At 67.0% G+C, this 21,392-nt stretch overlaps 1 protein-coding gene across 1 annotated transcript in view; it reads right to left on the minus strand.

The window, feature by feature from the left end:
- Positions 1-116: 116 nt before the first annotated feature.
- Positions 117-21,392, minus strand: part of LOC140402982 (tudor domain-containing protein 10-like) — a 54,433-nt gene continuing 33,157 nt past the window's right edge. The window contains exons 11-12 of the mRNA XM_072490634.1: positions 4,877-4,948; positions 117-226 (exon numbers count right to left, since the gene is read on the minus strand). Coding sequence (XP_072346735.1) covers positions 195-226; positions 4,877-4,948 — 104 coding nt within the window. The 3' untranslated portion in view covers positions 117-194. The remainder of the gene's footprint in view (positions 227-4,876; positions 4,949-21,392) is intronic.

Consider the following 21,392-nt stretch of genomic DNA (forward strand, 5'->3'; position numbering starts at 1 on the left):
CCTTCACCAATAACCGCCCCCCGCCGTGATAAAATGTCACTGTGTTGTGAAGGAGAACCTTATCAGAGACGTTCTGCTCGTCTGATGGACAGAATGGAGGGCGATTAGCACGCGAGTCTGGTTCATAATCTGTCTTTATTCAGTGTTCTGCATTGTCCACGCTGGCTCCCAGGCACCGCGCTCGCCCCCCGTCCTCAGCGGTGACGGCGAATCTCAGAATGTGAGGCTTGTTTGGAAAGAAAACACACGAGACAGAGTCTTATTGCACAGGTTCACCGGGGAGGGGTCCGCAATGAGGGGGTGGCAAGTAACCAGAGACTCCCCCACGCCGCGCCCCCTCAATTTTGACTGACAAACAGCGGAATTTACTCGGTTTCAGTCACTTTGCCCCCCCCCCGCCCCGCCCCAATCCTCATCCGTCTAGACTTTCTACATGGAGGACTTAGCCCATAATACACGAATAGGATGGGAATAGAGGGATACGGACCCCAGAGGTGTAGACGGTTTTAGTTTAGCCGGGCAGCATGGTCAGCACGGGCTTGAAGGGCCAAAGGGCCTGTTCCTGTGCTGTACAATTCTTTGTATCACCGCGAGAGAACCCCAACGTCAGGTACCCCTACCCCCCCGTCACCCCGAGAGAACCCCAACGTCGGGGACACCCCCCGTTGCCCCGAGAGAACCCCAACATCAGACACCCTCCCCCCCGTTACCCTGAGAGAACCCCAACGTCAGGTACCCCTACCCCCCCGTCACCCCGAGAGAACCCCAACGTCAGGTACCCCTACCCCCCCCGTCACCCCCGAGAGAACCCCAACGTCGGGGACACCCCCCGTTACCCCGAGAGAACCCCAACATCAGACACCCTCCCCCCGTCACCCCGAGAGAACCCCAACGTCGGGGACACCCCCATTGCCCAGAGAGAACCCCAACTCAGACACCACCCCCCGTTACCCCGAGAGAACCCCCAACATCAGACACCCTCCCCCCGTACCCCCGAGAGAACCCCAACATCAGACACCCCCCCCGTCACCCTGAGAGAACCCCAACATCAGACACCCTCCCCCCGTTACCCCGAGAGAACCCCAACGTCAGACACCACCCCCCGTTACCCTGAGAGAACCCCAATGTCAGACACCCCCCGTTACCCCGAGAGAACCCCAACGTCGGGGACACCCCCCCATTGCCCCGAGAGAACCCCAACTCAGACACCACCCCCCGTTACCCTGAGAGAACCCCAACATCAGACACCCTCCCCCCGTTACCCCGAGAGAACCCCAACGTCAGACACCCTGCCCCGTTACCCCGAGAGAACCCCAACATCAGACCCCCCCCCCCGTTACCCCGAGAGAACCCCAACATCAGACACCCCCCCCGTCACCCTGAGAGAACCCCAACGTCAGACACCCTGCCCCCGTTACCCCGAGAGAACCCCAACATCAGACCACCCCCCCCGTTACCCCGAGAGAACCCCAACATCAGACACCCTCCCCCCGTTACCCCAAGAGAACCCCAACATCAGACACACCCCCCGTTACCACGAGAGAACCCCAACGTCAGACCCCCCGTTACCCCGAGAGAACCCAACGTCAGGACACCCCCCCCCCGTCACCCCGAGAGAACCCCAACGTCAGACACCCCGCGTCACTCCGAGAGAAACCCAACGTCAGACTACCCTCCCCCCCCCCACCGTCACCCCGAGAGAACCCCAACGTCAGACACCCTGCCCCCCCGTTACCCCGAGAGAACCCCAACATCAGACACCCTGCCCCCCGTTACCCCGAGAGAACCCCAACGTCAGACACCCTCCCCCCCCCCGTTACCCCGAGAGAACCCAATGTCGGACACCCCCCCCCCGTTACCCCGAGAGAACCCAAATGTCAGACACCCCCCCCGTTACCCCGAGAGAACCCCAATGTCAGACAACCCCCCCGTTACCCCGAGAGAACCCCAACGTCATACACCACCTCCTCGTTACCCCGAGAGAAACCCCAAAGTCAACCCCCCGTTACCCTGAGACGAACCCCAATGTCAGACAACCCCCCCGTTACCCCGAGAGAACCCCAATGTCAGACAACCCCCCCGTTACCCCGAGAGAACCCCAACGTCAGACACCACCCCCTCGTTACCCCGAGAGAACCCCAACATCAGACACCCACCCATCACCCCGAGAGAACCCAACGTCATACACCACCTCCTCGTTACCCCGAGAGAACCCCAAAGTCAAACCCCCCGTTACCCTGAGAGAACCCCAATGTCAGACAACCCCCCCGTTACCCCGAGAGAACCCCAACGTCAGACACCACCCCCTCGTTACCCCGAGAGAACCCCAACATCAGACACCCACCCGTCACCCCGAGAGAATCCCAACGTCAGACACCCACCCGTCACCCCGAGAGAACCCCAACGTCAGACACCCACCCGTCACCCCGAGAGAACCCCAGCGTCAGACACCCTCCCCGTTACCCCGAGAGAACCCCTACATCAGACACCGCCCCCGTTACCCCGAGAGAATCCCAACGTCAGACACCCACCCGTCACCCGAGAGAACCCCAACGTCAGACACCCCCCCCCCCGAGAGAACCCCAACGTCAGACCCCCCCCCCGTCACCCCGAGAGAACCCCAACGTCAGACACCACCCCCGTTACCTCGAGACAACCCCAACGTCAGACACCACCCCCGTTACCTCGAGAGAACCCCAACGTCAGACACCCCCCCCGAGAGAACCCCGACGTCAGACACCCCCCCCCCCCGAGAGAACCCCAACGTCAGACACCCCCCCGTCACCCCGAGAGAACCCCAACGTCATACACCCTGCCCCCGTCACCCCGAGAGAACCCCAACGTCAGACACCCTGCCCCCCGTTACCCCGAGAGAACCCCAACATCAGACACCCCCCCCCGTTACCCCCGAGAGAACCCGAACGTCAGACACCCTCCCCCCCGTTACCCCGAGAGAACCCCAATGTCGGACACCCCCCCGTTACCCCGAGAGAACCCAAATGTCAGACACCCCCCCGTTACCCCGAGAGAACCCCAATGTCAGACAACCCCCCCATTACCCCGAGAGAACCCCAACGTCAGACACCACCCCCTCGTTACCCGAGAGAACCCCAACGTCAGACACCACCCCCTCGATACCCCGAGAGAACCCCAACGTCAGACACCCCCCCTCGTTAACCCGAGAAAACCCCAACATCACACACCCACCCGTCACCCCGAGAGAACCCCAACGTGACACCCACCCGTCACCCCGAGAGAACCCCAACGTCAGACTCCTCCCCCGTCACCCCGAGAGAACCCCAGAGTCAGACACCCCTCCCCGTTACCCTGAGAGAACCCCTACATCAGACACCGCCCCCGTTACCCCGAGAGAACCCCAACGTCAGACACCCCCCCCCCCCGTCACCCCGAGAGAACCCCAACGTCATACACCCTGCCCCCGTCACCCCGAGAGAACCCCAACGTCAGACACCCTGCCCCCCGTTACCCCGAGAGAACCCCAACATCAGACACCCCCCCCCGTTACCCCGAGAGAACCCGAACGTCAGACACCCTCCCCCCCGTTACCCCGAGAGAACCCCAATGTCGGACACCCCCCCGTTACCCCGAGAGAACCCAAATGTCAGACACCCCCCCCCCCCGTTACCCCGAGAGAACCCCAATGTCAGACAACCCGCCCATTACCCCGAGAGAACCCCAACGTCAGACACCACCCCCTCGTTACCCCGAGAGAACCCCAACGTCAGACACCACCCCTCGATACCCCGAGAGAACCCCAACGTCAGACACCCCCCCCTCGTTAACCCGAGAAAACCCCAACATCACACACCACCCGTCACCCCGAGAGAACCCCAACGTGACACCCACCCGTCACCCCGAGAGAACCCCAACGTCAGACTCCTCCCCCGTCACCCCTAGAGAACCCCAGAGTCAGACACCCTCCCCGTTACCCTGAGAGAGCCCCTACATCAGACACCGCCCCCGTTACCCCGAGAGAACCCCAACGTCAGACACCCCCCCCCCCGTCACCCCGAGAGAACCCCAACGTCAGACACCCCCCCCCCGTCACCCCGAGAGAACCCCAACGTCAGGCACCCCCCGTTACCCCGAGAGAATCCCAACGTGAGACACCCCCCCGTTACCCCGAGAGAACCCCAATGTCAGACACACACCCCCGTCACCCCGAGAGAACCCCAACGTCAGACACCCCCCCGTCACCCCGAGAGAACCCCAACATCAGACACCCCCCCCGTCACCCCGAGAGAACCCCAACGTCAGACACACACCCCCCCGTCACCCTGAGAGAACCCCAACGTCAGACACCCCCCATTACCCAGAGAGAACCCCAACGTCAGACACCCCCCCGTCACCCTGAGAGAACCCAACGTCAGACACCCCCCCGTTACCCCGCGAGAACCCCAACATCATGTCACACTCCCTGCACCCCCCCCTCTCCCCCCTCACACATCCCCCGCTCCCCCCAACCCCACCCCCCCCACGCCCCACCCAGCCCCCGCTCCCACCCCACCCCCCACCCATCCCCCGCTACACACCCCCACCCCACCCCCCGCTCCCCCCCCACCCCACCCCCCAGCTCCACCCCACCCCCACCCCCCACCCATCCCCCGCTCCCCCCCACCCCACCCCCCATCCCCCGCTCCCCCCCCCACCCCACCCCGCAGCTCCAACCCAACCCCCCACCCATCCCCCGCTCCCCCCCCACCCCACCCCCATCCCCCCCCCACCCCACCCCCCAGCTCCACCCACCCCCCCACCCATCCCCCGCTCCCCCCCCCACCCCACCCCCCATCCCCCGCTCCCCCCCCACCCCACCCCCCAGCTCCACCCCACCCCCCCCGCGGCCAGCCGCCTGTACCTCTGCTCCGTGAGATCCAACAACCTTCCCCTTCAGGATGGTCCCGTCCATTTTGCGATTTACCCAGGACTCCTGTTTGTAGACACGGAATATTTGACAAGTTTAGGAACGCAGCTTTAACAGGTGGTGGGATATCCAACCGCCACAAGTCCGAGGGTCCTCGCACTTACAAATGCCCCCCTCGACCCTCTCTCTGTGATCGCCTCAACTCTTCCACCCTGACTCCCACTCAAACCTCCCTCCGTGACCCCTACTCAGCCTCTCGCTGTGATCCCCCCCCAACCCGCAACGTAACACTGCCGACAGTGCGGGTTCCCTCAGCGTAACACTGCCGACGGTGCGGCCCTCCCTCAGCGTAACACTGCCGACAGTGCGGCGCTCCCTCAGCGTAACACTGCCGACAGTGCGGGGTTCCCTCAGCGTAACACTGCCGACAGTGCGGGCTCCCTCAGCGTAACACTGCCGACAGTGCGGGGCTCCCTCAGACGTAACACTGCCGACAGTGCGGGGCTCCCTCAGCGTAACACTGCCGACAGTGCGGGGCTCCCTCAGCGTAACACTGCCGACAGTGCGGGGCTCCCTCAGCGTAACACTGCCAACTGGGCGGGGCTCCCTCAGCGTAACACTGCCGACGGTGCGGGGCTCCCTCAGCGTAACACTGCGACAGTGCGGGGCTCCCTCAGCGGTAACACTGCCGACAGTGCGGAGCTCCCTCAGCGTAACACTGCCGACAGTGCGGCGCTCCCTCAGCTTAACACTGCCGACAGTGCGGCGCTCCCTCAGCTTAACACTGCCGACAGTGCGGCGCTCCCTCAGCGTAACACTGCCGACAGTGCGGGGCTCCCTCAGCGTAACGCTGCCGACAGTGCGGAGCTCCCTCAGCGTAACACTGCCGACAGTGCGGAGCTCCCTCAGCGTAACACTGCCGACAGTGCGGCGCTCCCTCAGCGTAACACTGCCGACAGTGTCGGGGCTCCCTCAGCGTAACGCTGCCGACGGTGCGGCGCTCCCTCAGCGTAACACTACCGACAGTGCGGCGCTCCCTCAGCGTAACGCTGCCGACAGTGCGGGGCTCCCTCAGCGTAACACTGCCGACGGTGCGGGGCTCCCTCAGCGTAACACTGCCGACGGTGCGGGGCTCCCTCAGCGTAACGCTGCCGACGGTGCGGCGCTCCCTCAGCGTAACACTACCGACAGTGCGGCGCTCCCTCAGCGTAACGCTGCCGACAGTGCGGGGCTCCCTCAGCGTAACACTGCCGACGGTGCGGGGCTCCCTCAGCGTAACACTGCCGACGGTGCGGCGCTCCCTCAGCGTAACACTGCCGACGGTGCGGGGCTCCCTCAGCGTAACACTGCCGACGGTGCGGGGCTCCCTCAGCGTAACACTGCCGACGGTGCGGCGCTCCCTCAGCGTAACACTGCCGACGGTGCGGCGCTCCCTCAGCGTAACACTGGCCGACAGTGCGGCGCTCCCTCACGTAACACTGCCGACGGTGCGGGGCTCCCTCAGCGTAACACTGCCGACGGTGCGGGGCTCCCTCAGCGTAACACTGCCGACGGTGCGGCGCTCCTCAGTGTAACACTGTCGACAGTGCGGGGCTCCCTCAGCGCAACGCTGCCGACGGTGCGGGGCTCCCTCAGCGTAACACTGCCGACAGTGCGGGGCTCCCTCAGCGTAACACTGCCGACAGTGCGGGGCCCCCTCAGCGTAACACTGCCGACAGTGCGGGGCTCCCTCAGCGTAACACTGCCGACAGTGCGGGGCTCCCTCAGCGTAACACTGCCGACAGTGCGGGGCTCCCTCAGCGTAACGCTGCCGACGGTGCGGGGCTCCCTCAGCGTAACACTACCGACAGTGCGGGGCTCCCTCAGCGTAACACTGCCGACAGTGCGGCGCTCCCTCAGCGTAACACTGCCGACGGTGCGGGGCTCCCTCAGCGTAACGCTGCCGACGGTGCGGGGCTCCCTCAGCGTAACGCTGCCGACTGTGCGGCGCTCCCTCAGCGTAACACTGCCGACAGTGCGGCGCTCCCTCAGCGTAACACTGCCGACGGTGCGGCGCTCCTCAGCGTAACACTGCCCGACAGTGCGGCGCTCCCTCAGCGTAACGCTGCCGACAGTGCGGGCTCCCTCAGCGTAACGCTGCCGACTGTGCGGCGCTCCCTCAGCGTAACACTGCCGACAGTGCGGCGCTCCCTCAGCGTAACACTGCCGACGGTGCGGCGCTCCCTCAGCGTAACACTGCCGACATTGCAACGCTCCCTCAGCGTAACACTGCCGACAGTGCGGGGCTCCCTCAGCGTAACGCTGCCGACTGTGCGGCGCTCCCTCAGCGTAACACTGCCGACAGTGCGGCGCTCCCTCAGCGTAACACTGCCGACGGTGCGGCGCTCCCTCAGCGTAACACTGCCGACATTGCAACGCTCCCTCAGCGTAACACTGCCGACAGTGCGGGGCTCCCTCAGCGTAACACTGCCGACAGTGCGGCGCTCCCTCAGCGTAACGCTGCCGACAGTGCGGCGCTCCCTCAGCGTAACACTACCGACAGTGCGGGGCTCCCTCAGCGTAACACTGCCGACGGTGCGGCGCTCCCTCAGCGTAACACTGCCGACAGTGCGGCGCTCCCTCAGCGTAACACTGCCGACGGTGCGGCGCTCCCTCAGCGTAACACTGCCGACAGTGCGGGGCTCCCTCAGCGTAACACTGCCGACAGTGCGGGGCTCCCTCAGCGTAACACTGCCGACAGTGCGGCGCTCCCTCAGCGTAACACTGCCGACTGTGCGGCGCTCCCTCAACGTAACACTGCCGACAGTGCGGGGCTCCCTCAGCGTAACACTGCCGACAGTGCGGCGCTCCCTCAGCGTAACACTGCCGACGGTGCGGGGCTCCCTCAGCGTAACACTGCCGACGGTGCGGCGCTCCCTCAGCGTAACACTGCCGACAGTGCGGCGCTCCCTCAGCGTAACGCTGCCGACGGTGCGGGGCTCCCTCAGCGTAACGCTGCCGACGGTGCGGGGCTCCCTCAGCGTAACACTGCCGACGGTGCGGCGCTCCCTCAGCGTAACACTGCCGACAGTGCGGCGCTCCCTCAGCGTAACGCTGCCGACGGTGCGGGGCTCCCTCAGCGTAACGCTGCCGACGGTGCGGGGCTCCCTCAGCGTAACGCTGTCGACAGTGCGGCGCTCCCTCAGCGTAACGCTGCCGACGGTGCGGGGCTCCCTCAGCGTAACACTGCCGACAGTGCGGCGCTCCCTCAGCGTAACACTGCCGACAGTGCGGCGCTCCCTCAGAGTAACACTGCCGACGGTGCGGCGCTCCCTCAGCGTAACACTGCCGACGGTGCGGCGCTCCCTCAGCGTAACGCTGCCGAGAGTGCGGCGCTCCCTCAGCGTAACACTGCTGACGGTGCGGGGCTCCCTCAGCGTAACGCTGCCGACTGTGCGGGGCTCCCTCAGCGTAACACTGTCGACAGTGCGGCGCTCCCTCAGCGTAACACTGCCGACAGTGCGGGGCTCCCTCAGCGTAACACTGCCGACAGTGCGGGGCTCCCTCAGCGTAACACTGCCGACAGTGCGGGGCTCCCTGAACGTAACGCTGCCGACGGTGCGGGGCTCCCTCAGCGTAACGCTGCCGACGGTGCGGGGCTCCCTCAGCGTAACACTGCCGACAGTGCGGCGCTCCCTCAGCGGAACGCTGCCGACGGTGCGGCGCACCCTCAGCGTAACGCTGCCGACGGTGCGGGGCTCCCTCAGCGTAACACTGCCGACGGTGCGGGGCTCCCTCAGCGTAACGCTGCCGACAGTGCGGGGCTCCCTCAGCGTAACACTGCCGACAGTGCGGGGCTCCCTCAGCGTAACGCTGCCGACGGTGCGGGGCTCCCTCAGCGTAACACTGCCGACAGTGCGGCGCTCCCTCAGCGTAACACTGCCGACAGTGCGGGGCTCCCTCAGCGTAACGCTGCCGACGGTGCGGCGCACCCTCAGCGTAACGCTGCCGACGGTGCGGCGCTCCCTCAGCGTAACACTGCCGACAGTGCGGGGCTCCCTCAGCGTAACGCTGCCGACAGTGCGGCGCTCCCTCAGCGTAACACTGCCGACGGTGCGGGGCTCCCTCAGCGTAACACTGCCGACAGTGCGGGGCTCCCTCAGCGAAACACTGCCGACGGTGCGGCGCCCTCAGCGTAACACTGCCGACGGTGCGGCGCACCCTCAGCGTAACGCTGCCGACGGTGCGGGGCTCCCTCAGCGTAACACTGCCGACAGTGCGGGGCTCCCTCAGCGTAACGCTGCCGACGGTGCGGGGCTCCCTCAGCGTAACACTGCCGACAGTGCAACGCTCCCTCAGCGTAACACTGCCGACAGTGCGGGGCTCCCTCAGCGTAACACTGCCGACAGTGCGGGGCTCCCTCAGCGTAACGCTGCCGACGGTGCGGGGCTCCCTCAGCGTAACACTGCCGACATTGCAACGCTCCCTCAGCGTAACACTGCCGACAGTGCGGCGCTCCCTCAGCGTAACACTGCCGACGGTGCAGGGCTCCCTCAGCGTAACGCTGCCGACGGTGCGGGGCTCCCTCAGCGTAACGCTGCCGACGGTGCGGCGCTCCCTCAGCGTAACGCTGCCGACAGTGCGGGGCTCCCTCAGCGTAACACTGCCGACGGTGCGGGGCTCCCTCAGCGTAACGCTGCCGACAGTGCGGCGCTCCCTCAGCGTAACGCTGCCGACGGTGCGGGGCTCCCTCAGCGTAACACTGCCGACAGTGCGGGGCTCCCTCAGCGTAACGCTGCCGACGGTGCGGGGCTCCCTCAGCGTAACACTGCCGACAGTGCGGCGCTCCCTCAGCGTAACACTGCCGACGGTGCGGCGCTCCCTCAGCGTAACGCTGCCGACGGTGCGGGGCTCCCTCAGCGTAACGCTGCCGACGGTGCGGCGCACCCTCAGCGTAACGCTGCCGACGGTGCGGCGCTCCCTCAGCGTAACGCTGCCGACAGTGCGGGGCTCCCTCAGCGTAACACTGCCGACGGTGCGGGGCTCCCTCAGCGTAACGCTGCCGACGGTGCGGCGCCCTCAGCGTAACACTGCCGACGGTGCGGCGCACCCTCAGCGTAACGCTGCCGACGGTGCGGGGCTCCCTCAGCGTAACACTGCCGACAGTGCGGTGCTCCCTCAGCGTAACGCTGCCGACGGTGCGGCGCACCCTCAGCGTAACGCTGCCGACGGTGCGGGGCTCCCTCAGCGTAACACTGCCGACGGTGCGGCGCTCCCTCAGCGTAACGCTGCCGACGGTGCGGCGCTCCCTCAGCGTAACGCTGCCGACGGTGCGGCGCTCCCTCAGCGTAACACTGCCGACGGTGCGGCGCTCCCTCAGCGTAACACTGCCGACGGTGCGGGGCTCCCTCAGCGTAACACTGCCGACAGTGCGGGGCTCCCTCAGCGTAACACTGCCGACGGTGCGGGGCTCCCTCAGCGTAACACTGCCGACGGTGCGGGGCTCCCTCAGCGTAACGCTGCCGACAGTGCGGGGCTCCCTCAGCGTAACACTGCCGACAGTGCGGCGCTCCCTCAGCGTAACACTGCCGACAGTGCGGCACTCCCTCAGCGTAACGCTGCCGACGGTGCGGCGCTCCCTCAGCGTAACACTGCTGACGGTGCGGCGCTCCCTCAGCGTAACACTGCCGACTGTGCGGGGCTCCCTCAGCGTAACACTGCCGACAGTGCGGGGCTCCCTCAGCGTAACACTGCCGACGGTGCGGGGCTCCCTCAGCGTAACGCTGCCGACAGTGCGGCGCTCCCTCAGCGTAACACTGCCGACAGTGCGGTGCTCCCTCAGCGTAACGCTGCCGACAGTGCGGTGCTCCCTCAGCGTAACACTGCCGACAGTGCGGGGCTCCCTCAGCGTAACACTGCCGACAATGCGGTGCTCCCTCAGCGTAACGCTGCCGACAGTGCGGGGCTCCCTCAGCGTAACACTGCCGACAGTGCGGGGCTCCCTCAGCGTAACACTGCCGACGGTGCGGGGCTCCCTCAGCGTAACGCTGCCGACAGTGCGGCGCTCCCTCAGCGTAACACTGCCGACAGTGCGGCGCTCCCTCAGCGTAACACTGCCGACAGTGCGGTGCTCCCTCAGCGTAACGCTGCCGACAGTGCGGGACTCCCTCAGCGTAACGCTGCCGACAGTGCGGCGCTCCCTCAGCGTAACGCTGCCCACTGTGCGGCGCTCCCTCAGCGTAACGCTGCCGACTGTGCGGCGCTCCCTCAGCGTAACACTGCCGACAGTGCGGGGCTCCCTCAGCGTAACACTGCCGAGAGTGCGGCGCTCCCTCAGCGTAACACTGCCGACGGTGCGGGGCTCCCTCAGCGTAACACTGCCGACTGTGCGGGGCTCCCTCAGCGTAACACTGCCGACAGTGCGGGGCTCCCTCAGCGTAACACTGCCGACAGTGCGGGGCTCCCTCAGCGTAACACTGCCGACTGTGCGGCGCTCCCTCAGCGTAACACTGCCGACAGTGCGGTGCTCCCTCAGCGTAACGCTGCCGACTGTGCGGCGCTCCCTCAGCGTAACGCTGCCGACTGTGCGGCGCTCCCTCAGCGTAACACTGCCGACAGTGCGGGGCTCCCTCAGCGTAACACTGCCGACAGTGCGGCGCTCCCTCAGCGTAACACTGCCGACGGTGCGGGGCTCCCTCAGCGTAACACTGCCGACAGTGCGGGGCTCCCTCAGCGTAACGCTGCCGACGGTGCGGCGCTCCCTCAGCGTAACACTGCCGACAGTGCGGGGCTCCCTCAGCGTAACACTGCCGACGGTGCGGGGCTCCCTCAGCGTAACGCTGCCGACGGTGCGGCGCTCCCTCAGCGTAACACTGCCGACGGTGCGGCGCTCCCTCAGCGTAACACTGCCGACAGTGCGGGGCTCCCTCAGCGTAACACTGCCGACGGTGCGGCGCTCCCTCAGCGTAACACTGCCGACAGTGCGGGGCTCCCTCAGCGTAACACTGCCGACGGTGCGGCACTCCCTCAGCGTAACGCTGCCGACAGTGCGGGGCTCCCTCAGCGTAACACTGCCGACGGTGCGGCGCTCCCTCAGCGTAACACTGCCGACAGTGCGGGGCTCCCTCAGCGTAACACTGCCGACGGTGCGGCGCTCCCTCAGCGTAACACTGCCGACAGTGCGGGGCTCCCTCAGCGTAACACTGCCGACGGTGCGGCGCTCCCTCAGCGTAACACTGCCGACAGTGCGGGGCTCCCTCAGCGTAACACTGCCGACGGTGCGGCGCTCCCTCAGCGTAACACTGCCGACAGTGCGGGGCTCCCTCAGCGTAACACTGCCGACGGTGCGGCGCTCCCTCAGCGTAACACTGCCGACAGTGCGGGGCTCCCTCAGCGTAACACTGCCGACGGTGCGGCGCTCCCTCAGCGTAACACTGCCGACAGTGCGGGGCTCCCTCAGCGTAACACTGCCGACGGTGCGGCATTCCCTCAGCGTAACACTGCCGACAGTGCGGGGCTCCCTCAGCGTAACGCTGCCGACAGTGCGGGGCTCCCTCAGCGTAACACTGCCGACAGTGCGGGGCTCCCTCAGCGTAACACTGCCGACAGTGCGGCGCTCCCTCAGCGTAACACTGCCGACAGTGCGGGGCTCCCTCAGCGTAACGCTGCCGACAGTGCGGCGCTCCCTCAGCGTAACACTGCCGACGGTGCGGGGCTCCCTCAGCGTAACGCTGCCGACAGTGCGGGGCTCCCTCAGCGTAACACTGCCGACGGTGCGGGGCTCCCTCAGCGTAACGCTGCCGACAGTGCGGGGCTCCCTCAGCGTAACACTGTCGACAGTGCGGCGCTCCCTCAGCGTAACACTGCCGACAGTGCGGGGCTCCCTCAGCGTAACACTGCCGACAGTGCGGGGCTCCCTCAGCGTAACACTGCCGACAGTGCGGCGCTCCCTCAGCGTAACACTGCCGACAGTGCGGCGCTCCCTCAGCGTAACACTGCCGACAGTGCGGCGCTCCCTCAGCGTAACACTGCCGACAGTGCGGGGCTCCCTCAGCGTAACACTGCCGACAGTGCGGCGCTCCCTCAGCGTAACACTGCCGACAGTGCGGGGCTCCCTCAGCGTAACACTGCCGACAGTGCGGGGCTCCCTCAGCGTAACGCTGCCGACAGTGCGGGGCTCCCTCAGCGTAACACTGCCGACGGTGCGGCGCTCCTTCAGCGTAACGCTGCCGACGGTGCGGCGCTCCCTCAGCGTAACGCTGCGGCGCTCCCTCAGCGTAACGCTGCCGACAGTGCGGCGCTCCCTCAGCGTAACACTGCCGACTGTGCGGCGCTCCCTCAACGTAACACTGCCGACAGTGCGGGGCTCCCTCAGCGTAACACTGCCGACGGTGCGGCGCTCCCTCAGCGTAACACTGCCGACAGTGCGGGGCTCCCTCAGCGTAACACTGCCGACGGTGCGTCGCTCCCTCAGCGTAACACTGCCGACGGTGCGGCGCTCCCTCAGCGTAACGCTGCCGACGGTGCGGCGCTCCCTCAGCGTAACGCTGCGGCGCTCCCTCAGCGTAACGCTGCCGACAGTGCGGCGCTCCCTCAGCGTAACACTGCCGACAGTGCGGCGCTCCCTCAGCGTAACACTGCCGACAGTGCGGCGCTCCCTCAGCGTAACACTGCCGACAGTGCGGGGCTCCCTCAGCGTAACGCTGCCGACAGTGCGGGGCTCCCTCAGCGTAACACTGCCGACGGTGCGGCGCTCCCTCAACGTAACACTGCCGACAGTGCGGCGCTCCCTCAGCGTAACACTGCCGACGGTGCGGCGCTCCCTCAGCGTAACACTGCCGACAGTGCGGCGCTCCCTCAGCGTAACGCTGTCGACGGTGCGGCGCTCCCTCAGCGTAATGCTGCCGACAGTGCGGGGCTCCCTCAGCGTAACGCTGCCGACAGTGCGGCGCTCCCTCAGCGTAACGCTGCCGACAGTGCGGGGCTCCCTCAGCGTAACGCTGCCGACAGTGCGGCGCTCCCTCAGCGTAACGCTGCCGACAGTGCGGGGCTCCCTCAGCGTAACACTGCCGACAGTGCGGCGCTCCCTCAGCGTAACACTGCCGACAGTGCGGCGCTCCCTCAGCGTAACACTGCCGACGGTGCGGCGCTGCCTCAGCGTAACACTGCCGACGGTGCGGAGCTCCCTCAGCGTAACGCTGCCGACCGTGCGGGGCTCCCTCAGCGTAACACTGCCGACAGTGCGGGGCTCCCTCAGCGTAACACTGCCGACAGTGCGGCGCTCCCTCAGCGTAACGCTGCCGACAGTGCGGGGCTCCCTCAGCGTAACACTGCCGACGGTGCGGGGCTCCCTCAGCGTAACACTGCCGACGGTGCGGGGCTCCCTCAGCGTAACGCTGCCGACGGTGCGGGGCTCCCTCAGCGTAACACTGCCGACAGTGCGGGGCTCCCTCAGCGTAACACTGCCGACGGTGCGGGGCTCCCTCAGCGTAACGCTGCCGACAGTGCGGGGCTCCCTCAGCGTAACACTGTCGACAGTGCGGCGCTCCCTCAGCGTAACACTGCCGACAGTGCGGGGCTCCCTCAGCGTAACGCTGCCGACAGTGCGGGGCTCCCTCAGCGTAACACTGCCGACGGTGCGGGGCTCCCTCAGCGTAACGCTGCCGACAGTGCGGGGCTCCCTCAGCGTAACACTGTCGACAGTGCGGCGCTCCCTCAGCGTAACACTGCCGACAGTGCGGGGCTCCCTCAGCGTAACACTGCCGACAGTGCGGGGCTCCCTCAGCGTAACACTGCCGACAGTGCGGCGCTCCCTCAGCGTAACACTGCCGACAGTGCGGCGCTCCCTCAGCGTAACACTGCCGACAGTGCGGCGCTCCCTCAGCGTAACACTGCCGACAGTGCGGGGCTCCCTCAGCGTAACACTGCCGACAGTGCGGCGCTCCCTCAGCGTAACACTGCCGACAGTGCGGGGCTCCCTCAGCGTAACACTGCCGACAGTGCGGGGCTCCCTCAGCGTAACGCTGCCGACAGTGCGGGGCTCCCTCAGCGTAACACTGCCGACGGTGCGGCGCTCCCTCAGTGTAACACTGCCGACGGTGCGGGGCTCCCTCAGCGTAACACTGCCGACAGTGCGGCGCTCCCTCAGTGTAACACTGCCGACGGTGCGGGGCTCCCTCAGCGTAACACTGCCGACAGTGCGGGGCTCCCTCAGCGTAACGCTGCCGACAGTGCGGCGCTCCCTCAGCGTAACACTGCCGACGGTGCGGGGCTCCCTCAGCGTAACGCTGCCGACGGTGCGGCGCTCTCTCAGCGTAACACTGCCGACGGTGCGGGGCTCCCTCAGCGTAACGCTGCCGACGGTGCGGCGCTCCCTCAGTGTAACACTGCCGACGGTGCGGGGCTCCCTCAGCGTAACACTGCCGACAGTGCGGAGCTCCCTCAGCGTAACGCTGCCTACAGTGCGGGGCTCCCTCAGCGTAACACTGCCGACAGTGCGGGGCTCCCTCAGCGTAACACTGCCGACAGTGCGGCGCTCCCTCAGCGTAACACTGCCGACGGTGCGGGGCTCCCTCAGCGTAACGCTGCGGCGCTCCCTCAGCGTAACGCTGCCGACAGTGCGGCGCTCCCTCAGCGTAACGCTGCCGACAGTGCGGGGCTCCCTCAGCGTAACTCTGCCGACAGTGCGGGGCTCCCTCAGCGTAACACTGCCGACAGTGCGGCGCTCCCTCAGCGTAACACTGCCGACAGTGCGGCGCTCCCTCAGCGTAACGCTGCCGACAGTGCGGGGCTCCCTCAGCGTAACACTGCCGACGGTGCGGGGCTCCCTCAGCGTAACACTGCCGACGGTGCGGGGCTCCCTCAGCGTAACGCTGCCGACGGTGCGGCGCTCCCTCAGCGTAACACTGCCGACAGTGCGGGGCTCCCTCAGCGTAACACTGCCGACAGTGCGGCGCTCCCTCAGCGTAACACTGCCGACAGTGCGGCGCTCCCTCAGCGTAACACTGCCGACGGTGCGGCGCTGCCTCAGCGTAACACTGCCGACGGTGCGGAGCTCCCTCAGCGTAACGCTGCCGACCGTGCGGGGCTCCCTCAGCGTAACACTGCCGACAGTGCGGGGCTCCCTCAGCGTAACACTGCCGACAGTGCGGCGCTCCCTCAGCGTAACGCTGCCGACAGTGCGGGGCTCCCTCAGCGTAACACTGCCGACGGTGCGGGGCTCCCTCAGCGTAACACTGCCGACGGTGCGGGGCTCCCTCAGCGTAACGCTGCCGACGGTGCGGGGCTCCCTCAGCGTAACACTGCCGACAGTGCGGCGCTCCCTCAGCGTAACACTGCCGACGGTGCGGGGCTCCCTCAGCGTAACACTGCCGACGGTGCGGGGCTCCCTCAGCGTAACACTGCCGACGGTGCGGGGCTCCCTCAGCGTAACACTGCCGACGGTGCGGGGCTCCCTCAGCGTAACGCTGCCGACTGTGCGGGGCTCCCTCAGCGTAACACTGCCGACAGTGCGGGGCTCCCTCAGCGTAACACTGCCGACAGAGCGACACTCCCTCAGCGTAACGCTGCCGACGGTGCGGCGCTCCCTCAGCGTAACACTACCGACAGTGCGGGGCTCCCTCAGCGTAACACTGCCGACAGTGCGGGGCTCCCTCAGCGTAACACTGCCGACGGTGCGGGGCTCCCTCAGCGTAACACTGCCGACGGTGCGGGGCTCCCTCAGCGTAACGCTGCCGACGGTGCGGCGCTCCCTCAGCGTAACACTGCCGACGGTGCGGGGCTCCCTCAGCGTAACACTGCCGACGGTGCGGCGCTCCCTCAGCGTAACGCTGCCGACGGTGCGGCGCTCCCTCAGCGTAACACTGCCGACGGTGCGGCGCTCCCTCAGCGTAACACTGCCGACAGTGCGGGGCTCCCTCAGCGTAACACTGCTGACGGTGCGGGGCTCCCTCAGCGTAACACTGCCTACAGTGCGGGGCTCCCTCAGCGTAACACTGCCGACAGTGCGGGGCTCCCTCAGCGTAACACTACCGACGGTGCGGGGCTCCCTCAGCGTAACACTGCCGACAGTGCGGGGCTCCCTCAGCGTAACGCTGCCGACGGTGCGGCGCTCCCTCAGCGTAACACTACCGACGGTGCGGGGCTCCCTCAGAGTAACACTGCCGACAGTGCGGCGCTCCCTCGGCGTAACACTACCGACAGTGCGGCGCTCCCTCAGCGTAACACTGCCGACGGTGCGGCGCTCCCTCAGCGTAACACTGCCGACGGTGCGGGGCTCCCTCAGCGTAACACTGCCGACAGTGCGGCGCTCCCTCAGCGTAACACTGCCGACAGTGCGGGGCTCCCTCAGCGTAACACTGCCGACAGTGCGGGGCTCCCTCAGCGTGACACTGCCGACAGTGCGGCGCTCCCTCAGCGTAACACTGCCGACAGTGCGGGGCTCCCTCAGCGTAACACTGCCGACAGTGCGGGGCTCCCTCAGCGTAACACTGCCGACAGTGCGGGGCTCCCTCAGCGTAACACTGCCGACTGTGCGGGGCTCCCTGAACGTAACACTGCCGACAGTGCGGGGCTCCCTCAGCGTAACACTGCCGACTGTGCGGCGCTCCCTGAACGTAACACTGCCGACAGTGCGGCGCTCCATCAGCGTAACATTGCCGACTGTGCGGCGCTCCCTGAACGTAACGCTGCCGACAGTGCGGCGCTCCCTCAGCGTAACACTGCCGACAGTGCGGGGCTCCCTCAGCGTAACACTGCCGACTGTGCGGCGCTCCCTCAGCGTAACACTGCCGACGGTGCGGGGCTCCCTCAGCGTAACGCTGCCGACTGTGCGGCGCTCCCTCAGCGTAACACTGCCTACAGTGCGGGGCTCCCTCAGCGTAACGCTGCCGACGGTGCGGGGCTCCCTCAGCGTAACGCTGCCGACGGTGCGGGGCTCCCTCAGCGTAACACTGCCGACGATGCGGGGCTCCCTCAGCGTAACACTGCCGACAGTGCGGCGCTCCCTCAGCGTAACACTGCCGACAGTGCGGGGCTCCCTCAGCGTAACACTGCCGACAGTGCGGGGCTCCCTCAGCGTAACACTGCCGACGGTGCGGGGCTCCCTCAGCGTAACACTGCCGACGGTGCGGCGCTCCCTCAGCGTAACACTGCCGACGGTGCGGCGCTCCCTCAGCGTAACACTGCCGACGGTGCGGGGCTCCCTCAGCGTAACACTGCCGACGGTGCGGGGCTCCCTCAGCGTAACACTGCCGACGGTGCGGGGCTCCCTCAGCGTAACACTGCCGACAGTGCGGGGCTCCCTCAGCGTAACACTGCCGACGGTGCGGGGCTCCCTCAGCGTAACACTGCCGACGGTGCGGGGCTCCCTCAGCGTAACACTGCCGACAGTGCGGCGCTCCCTCAGCGTAACACTGCCGACAGTGCGGGGCTCCCTCAGCGTAACACTGCCGACAGTGCGGCGCTCCCTCAGCGTAACGCTGCCGACAGTGCGGGGCTCCCTCAGCGTAACACTGCCGACAGTGCGGGGCTCCCTCAGCGTAACACTGCCGACAGTGCGGCGCTCCCTCAGCGTAACACTGCCGACGGTGCGGGGCTCCCTCAGCGTAACACTGCCGACGGTGCGGTGCTCCCTCAGCGTAACACTGCCGACAGTGCGGCGCTCCCTCAGCGCAACACTGCCGACAGTGCGGCGCTCCCTCAGCGCAACACTGCCGACAGTGCGGGGCTCCCTCAGCGTAACACTGCCGACAGTGCGGGGCTCCCTCAGCGTAACACTGCCGACAGTGCGGCGCTCCCTCAGCGTAACACTACCGACAGTGCGGGGCTCCCTCAGCGTAACACTACCGACAGTGCGGGGCTCCCTCAGCGTAACGCTGCCGACAGTGCGGCGCTCCCTCAGCGTAACACTACCGACAGTGCGGGGCTCCCTCAGCGTAACACTGCCGACTGTGCGGCGCTCCCTCAGCGTAACACTACCGACAGTGCGGGGCTCCCTCAGCGTAACACTGCCGACTGTGCGGGGCTCCCTCAGCGTAACACTACCGACAGTGAGGGGCTCCCTCAGCGTAACACTGCCGACTGTGCGGAGCTCCCTCAGCGTAACACTGCCGACAGTGCGGCGCTCCCTCAGCGTAACACTGCCGACGGTGCGGCGCTCCCTCAGTGTAACACTGCCGACAGTGCGGCGCTCCCTCAGCGTAACACTGCCGACGGTGCGGCGCTCCCTCAGCGTAACGCTGCCGACGGTGCGGCGCTCCCTCAGCGTAACGCTGCCGACGGTGCGGCGCTCCCTCAGCGTAACGCTGCCGACGGTGCGGCGCTCCCTCAGCGTAACACTGCCGACGGTGCGGGGCTCCCTCAGCGTAACACTGCCGACTGTGCGGCGCTCCCTGAACGTAACACTGCCGACAGTGCGGCGCTCCATCAGCGTAACATTGCCGACTGTGTGGCGCTCCCTGAACGTAACGCTGCCGACAGTGCGGCGCTCCCTCAGCGTAACACTGCCGACAGTGCGGGGCTCCCTCAGCGTAACACTGCCGACTGTGCGGCGCTCCCTCAGCGTAACACTGCCGACGGTGCGGGGCTCCCTCAGCGTAACGCTGCCGACTGTGCGGCGCTCCCTCAGCGTAACACTGCCTACAGTGCGGGGCTCCCTCAGCGTAACGCTGCCGACCGTGCGGGGCTCCCTCAGCGTAACACTGCCGACGATGCGGGGCTCCCTCAGCGTAACACTGCCGACAGTGCGGCGCTCCCTCAGCGTAACACTGCCGACAGTGCGGGGCTCCCTCAGCGTAACGCTGCCGACGGTGCGGGGCTCCCTCAGCGTAACGCTGCCGACGGTGCGGGGCTCCCTCAGCGTAACACTGCCGACAGTGCGGTGCTCCCTCAGCGTAACACTGCCGACAGTGCGGCGCTCCCTCAGCGTAACACTGCCGACAGTGCGGGGCTCCCTCAGCGTAACACTGCCGACAGTGCGGCGCTCCCTCAGCGTAACACTGCCGACAGTGCGGGGCTCCCTCAGCGTAACGCTGCCGACGGTGCAGCGCACCCTCAGCGTAACACTGCCGACAGTGCGGCGCTCCCTCAGCGTAACGCTGCCGACGGTGCGGCGCTCCCTCAGCGTAACACTGCCGACACTGCGGGGCTCCCTCAGCGTAACACTGCCGACAGTGCGGCGCTCCCTCAGCGTAACACTGCCGACGGTGCGGGGCTCCCTCAGCCTAACGCTGCCGACGGTGCGGCGCTCCCTCAGCGTAACACTACCGACAGTGCGGGGCTCCCTCAGCGTAACACTACCGACAGTGCGGGGCTCCCTCAGCGTAACACTACCGACAGTGCGGGGCTCCCTCAGCGTAACACTGCCGACTGTGCGGCGCTCCCTCAGCGTAACACTACCGACAGTGCGGGGCTCCCTCAGCGTAACACTGCCGACTGTGCGGGGCTCCCTCAGCGTAACACTACCGACAGTGCGGGGCTCCCTCAGCGTAACACTGCCGACTGTGCGGAGCTCCCTCAGCGTAACACTGCCGACAGTGCGGCGCTCCCTCAGCGTAACACTGCCGACGGTGCGGCGCTCCCTCAGCGTAACACTGCCGACAGTGCGGCGCTCCCTCAGCGTAACACTGCCGACGGTGCGGCGCTCCCTCAGCGTAACGCTGCCGACGGTGCGGCGCTCCCTCAGCGTAACGCTGCCGACGGTGCGGCGCTCCCTCAGCGTAACGCTGCCGACGGTGCGGCGCTCCCTCAGCGTAACACTGCCGACGGTGCGGCGCTCCCTCAGCGTAACGCTGCCGACAGTGCGGCGCTCCCTCAGCGTAACACTGCCGACGGTGCGGCGCTCCCTCAGCGTAACACTGCCGACAGTGCGGGGCTCCCTCAGCGTAACACTGCCGACAGTGCGGCGCTCCCTCAGCGTAACACTGCCGACAGTGCGGGGCTCCCTCAGCGTAACACTGCCGACAGTGCGGGGCTCCCTCAGCGTAACACTACCAACAGTGCGGGGCTCCCTCAGCGTAACACTGCCGACAGTGCGGCGCTCCCTCAGCGTAACACTGCCGACGGTGCGGCGCTCCCTCAGCGTAACACCGCCGACGGTGCGGCGCTCCCTCAGCGTAACACTGCCGACGGTGCGGCGCTCCCTCAGCGTAACGCTGCCGACGGTGCGGCGCTCCCTCAGCGTAACACTGCCGACGGTGCGGCGCTCCCTCAGCGTAACACTGCCGACAGTGCGGGGCTCCCTCAGCGTAACACTGCCGACGGTGCGGGGCTCCCTCAGCGTAACACTGCCGACAGTGCGGGGCTCCCTCAGCGTAACGCTGCCGACGGTGCGGCGCTCCCTCAGCGTAACACTACCGACGGTGCGGCGCTCCCTCAGCGTAACACTGCCGACAGTGCGGCGCTCCCTCAGCGTAACACTGCCGACAGTGCGGGGCTCCCTCAGCGTAACACTGCCGACAGTGCGGCGCTCCCTCAGCGTAACACTGCCGACAGTGCGGCGCTCCCTCAGCGTAACACTGCCGACAGTGCGGGG

This window comes from Scyliorhinus torazame, chromosome 26, assembly GCF_047496885.1.
Source record: "Scyliorhinus torazame isolate Kashiwa2021f chromosome 26, sScyTor2.1, whole genome shotgun sequence".
NCBI lineage: Eukaryota > Metazoa > Chordata > Chondrichthyes > Carcharhiniformes > Scyliorhinidae > Scyliorhinus > Scyliorhinus torazame.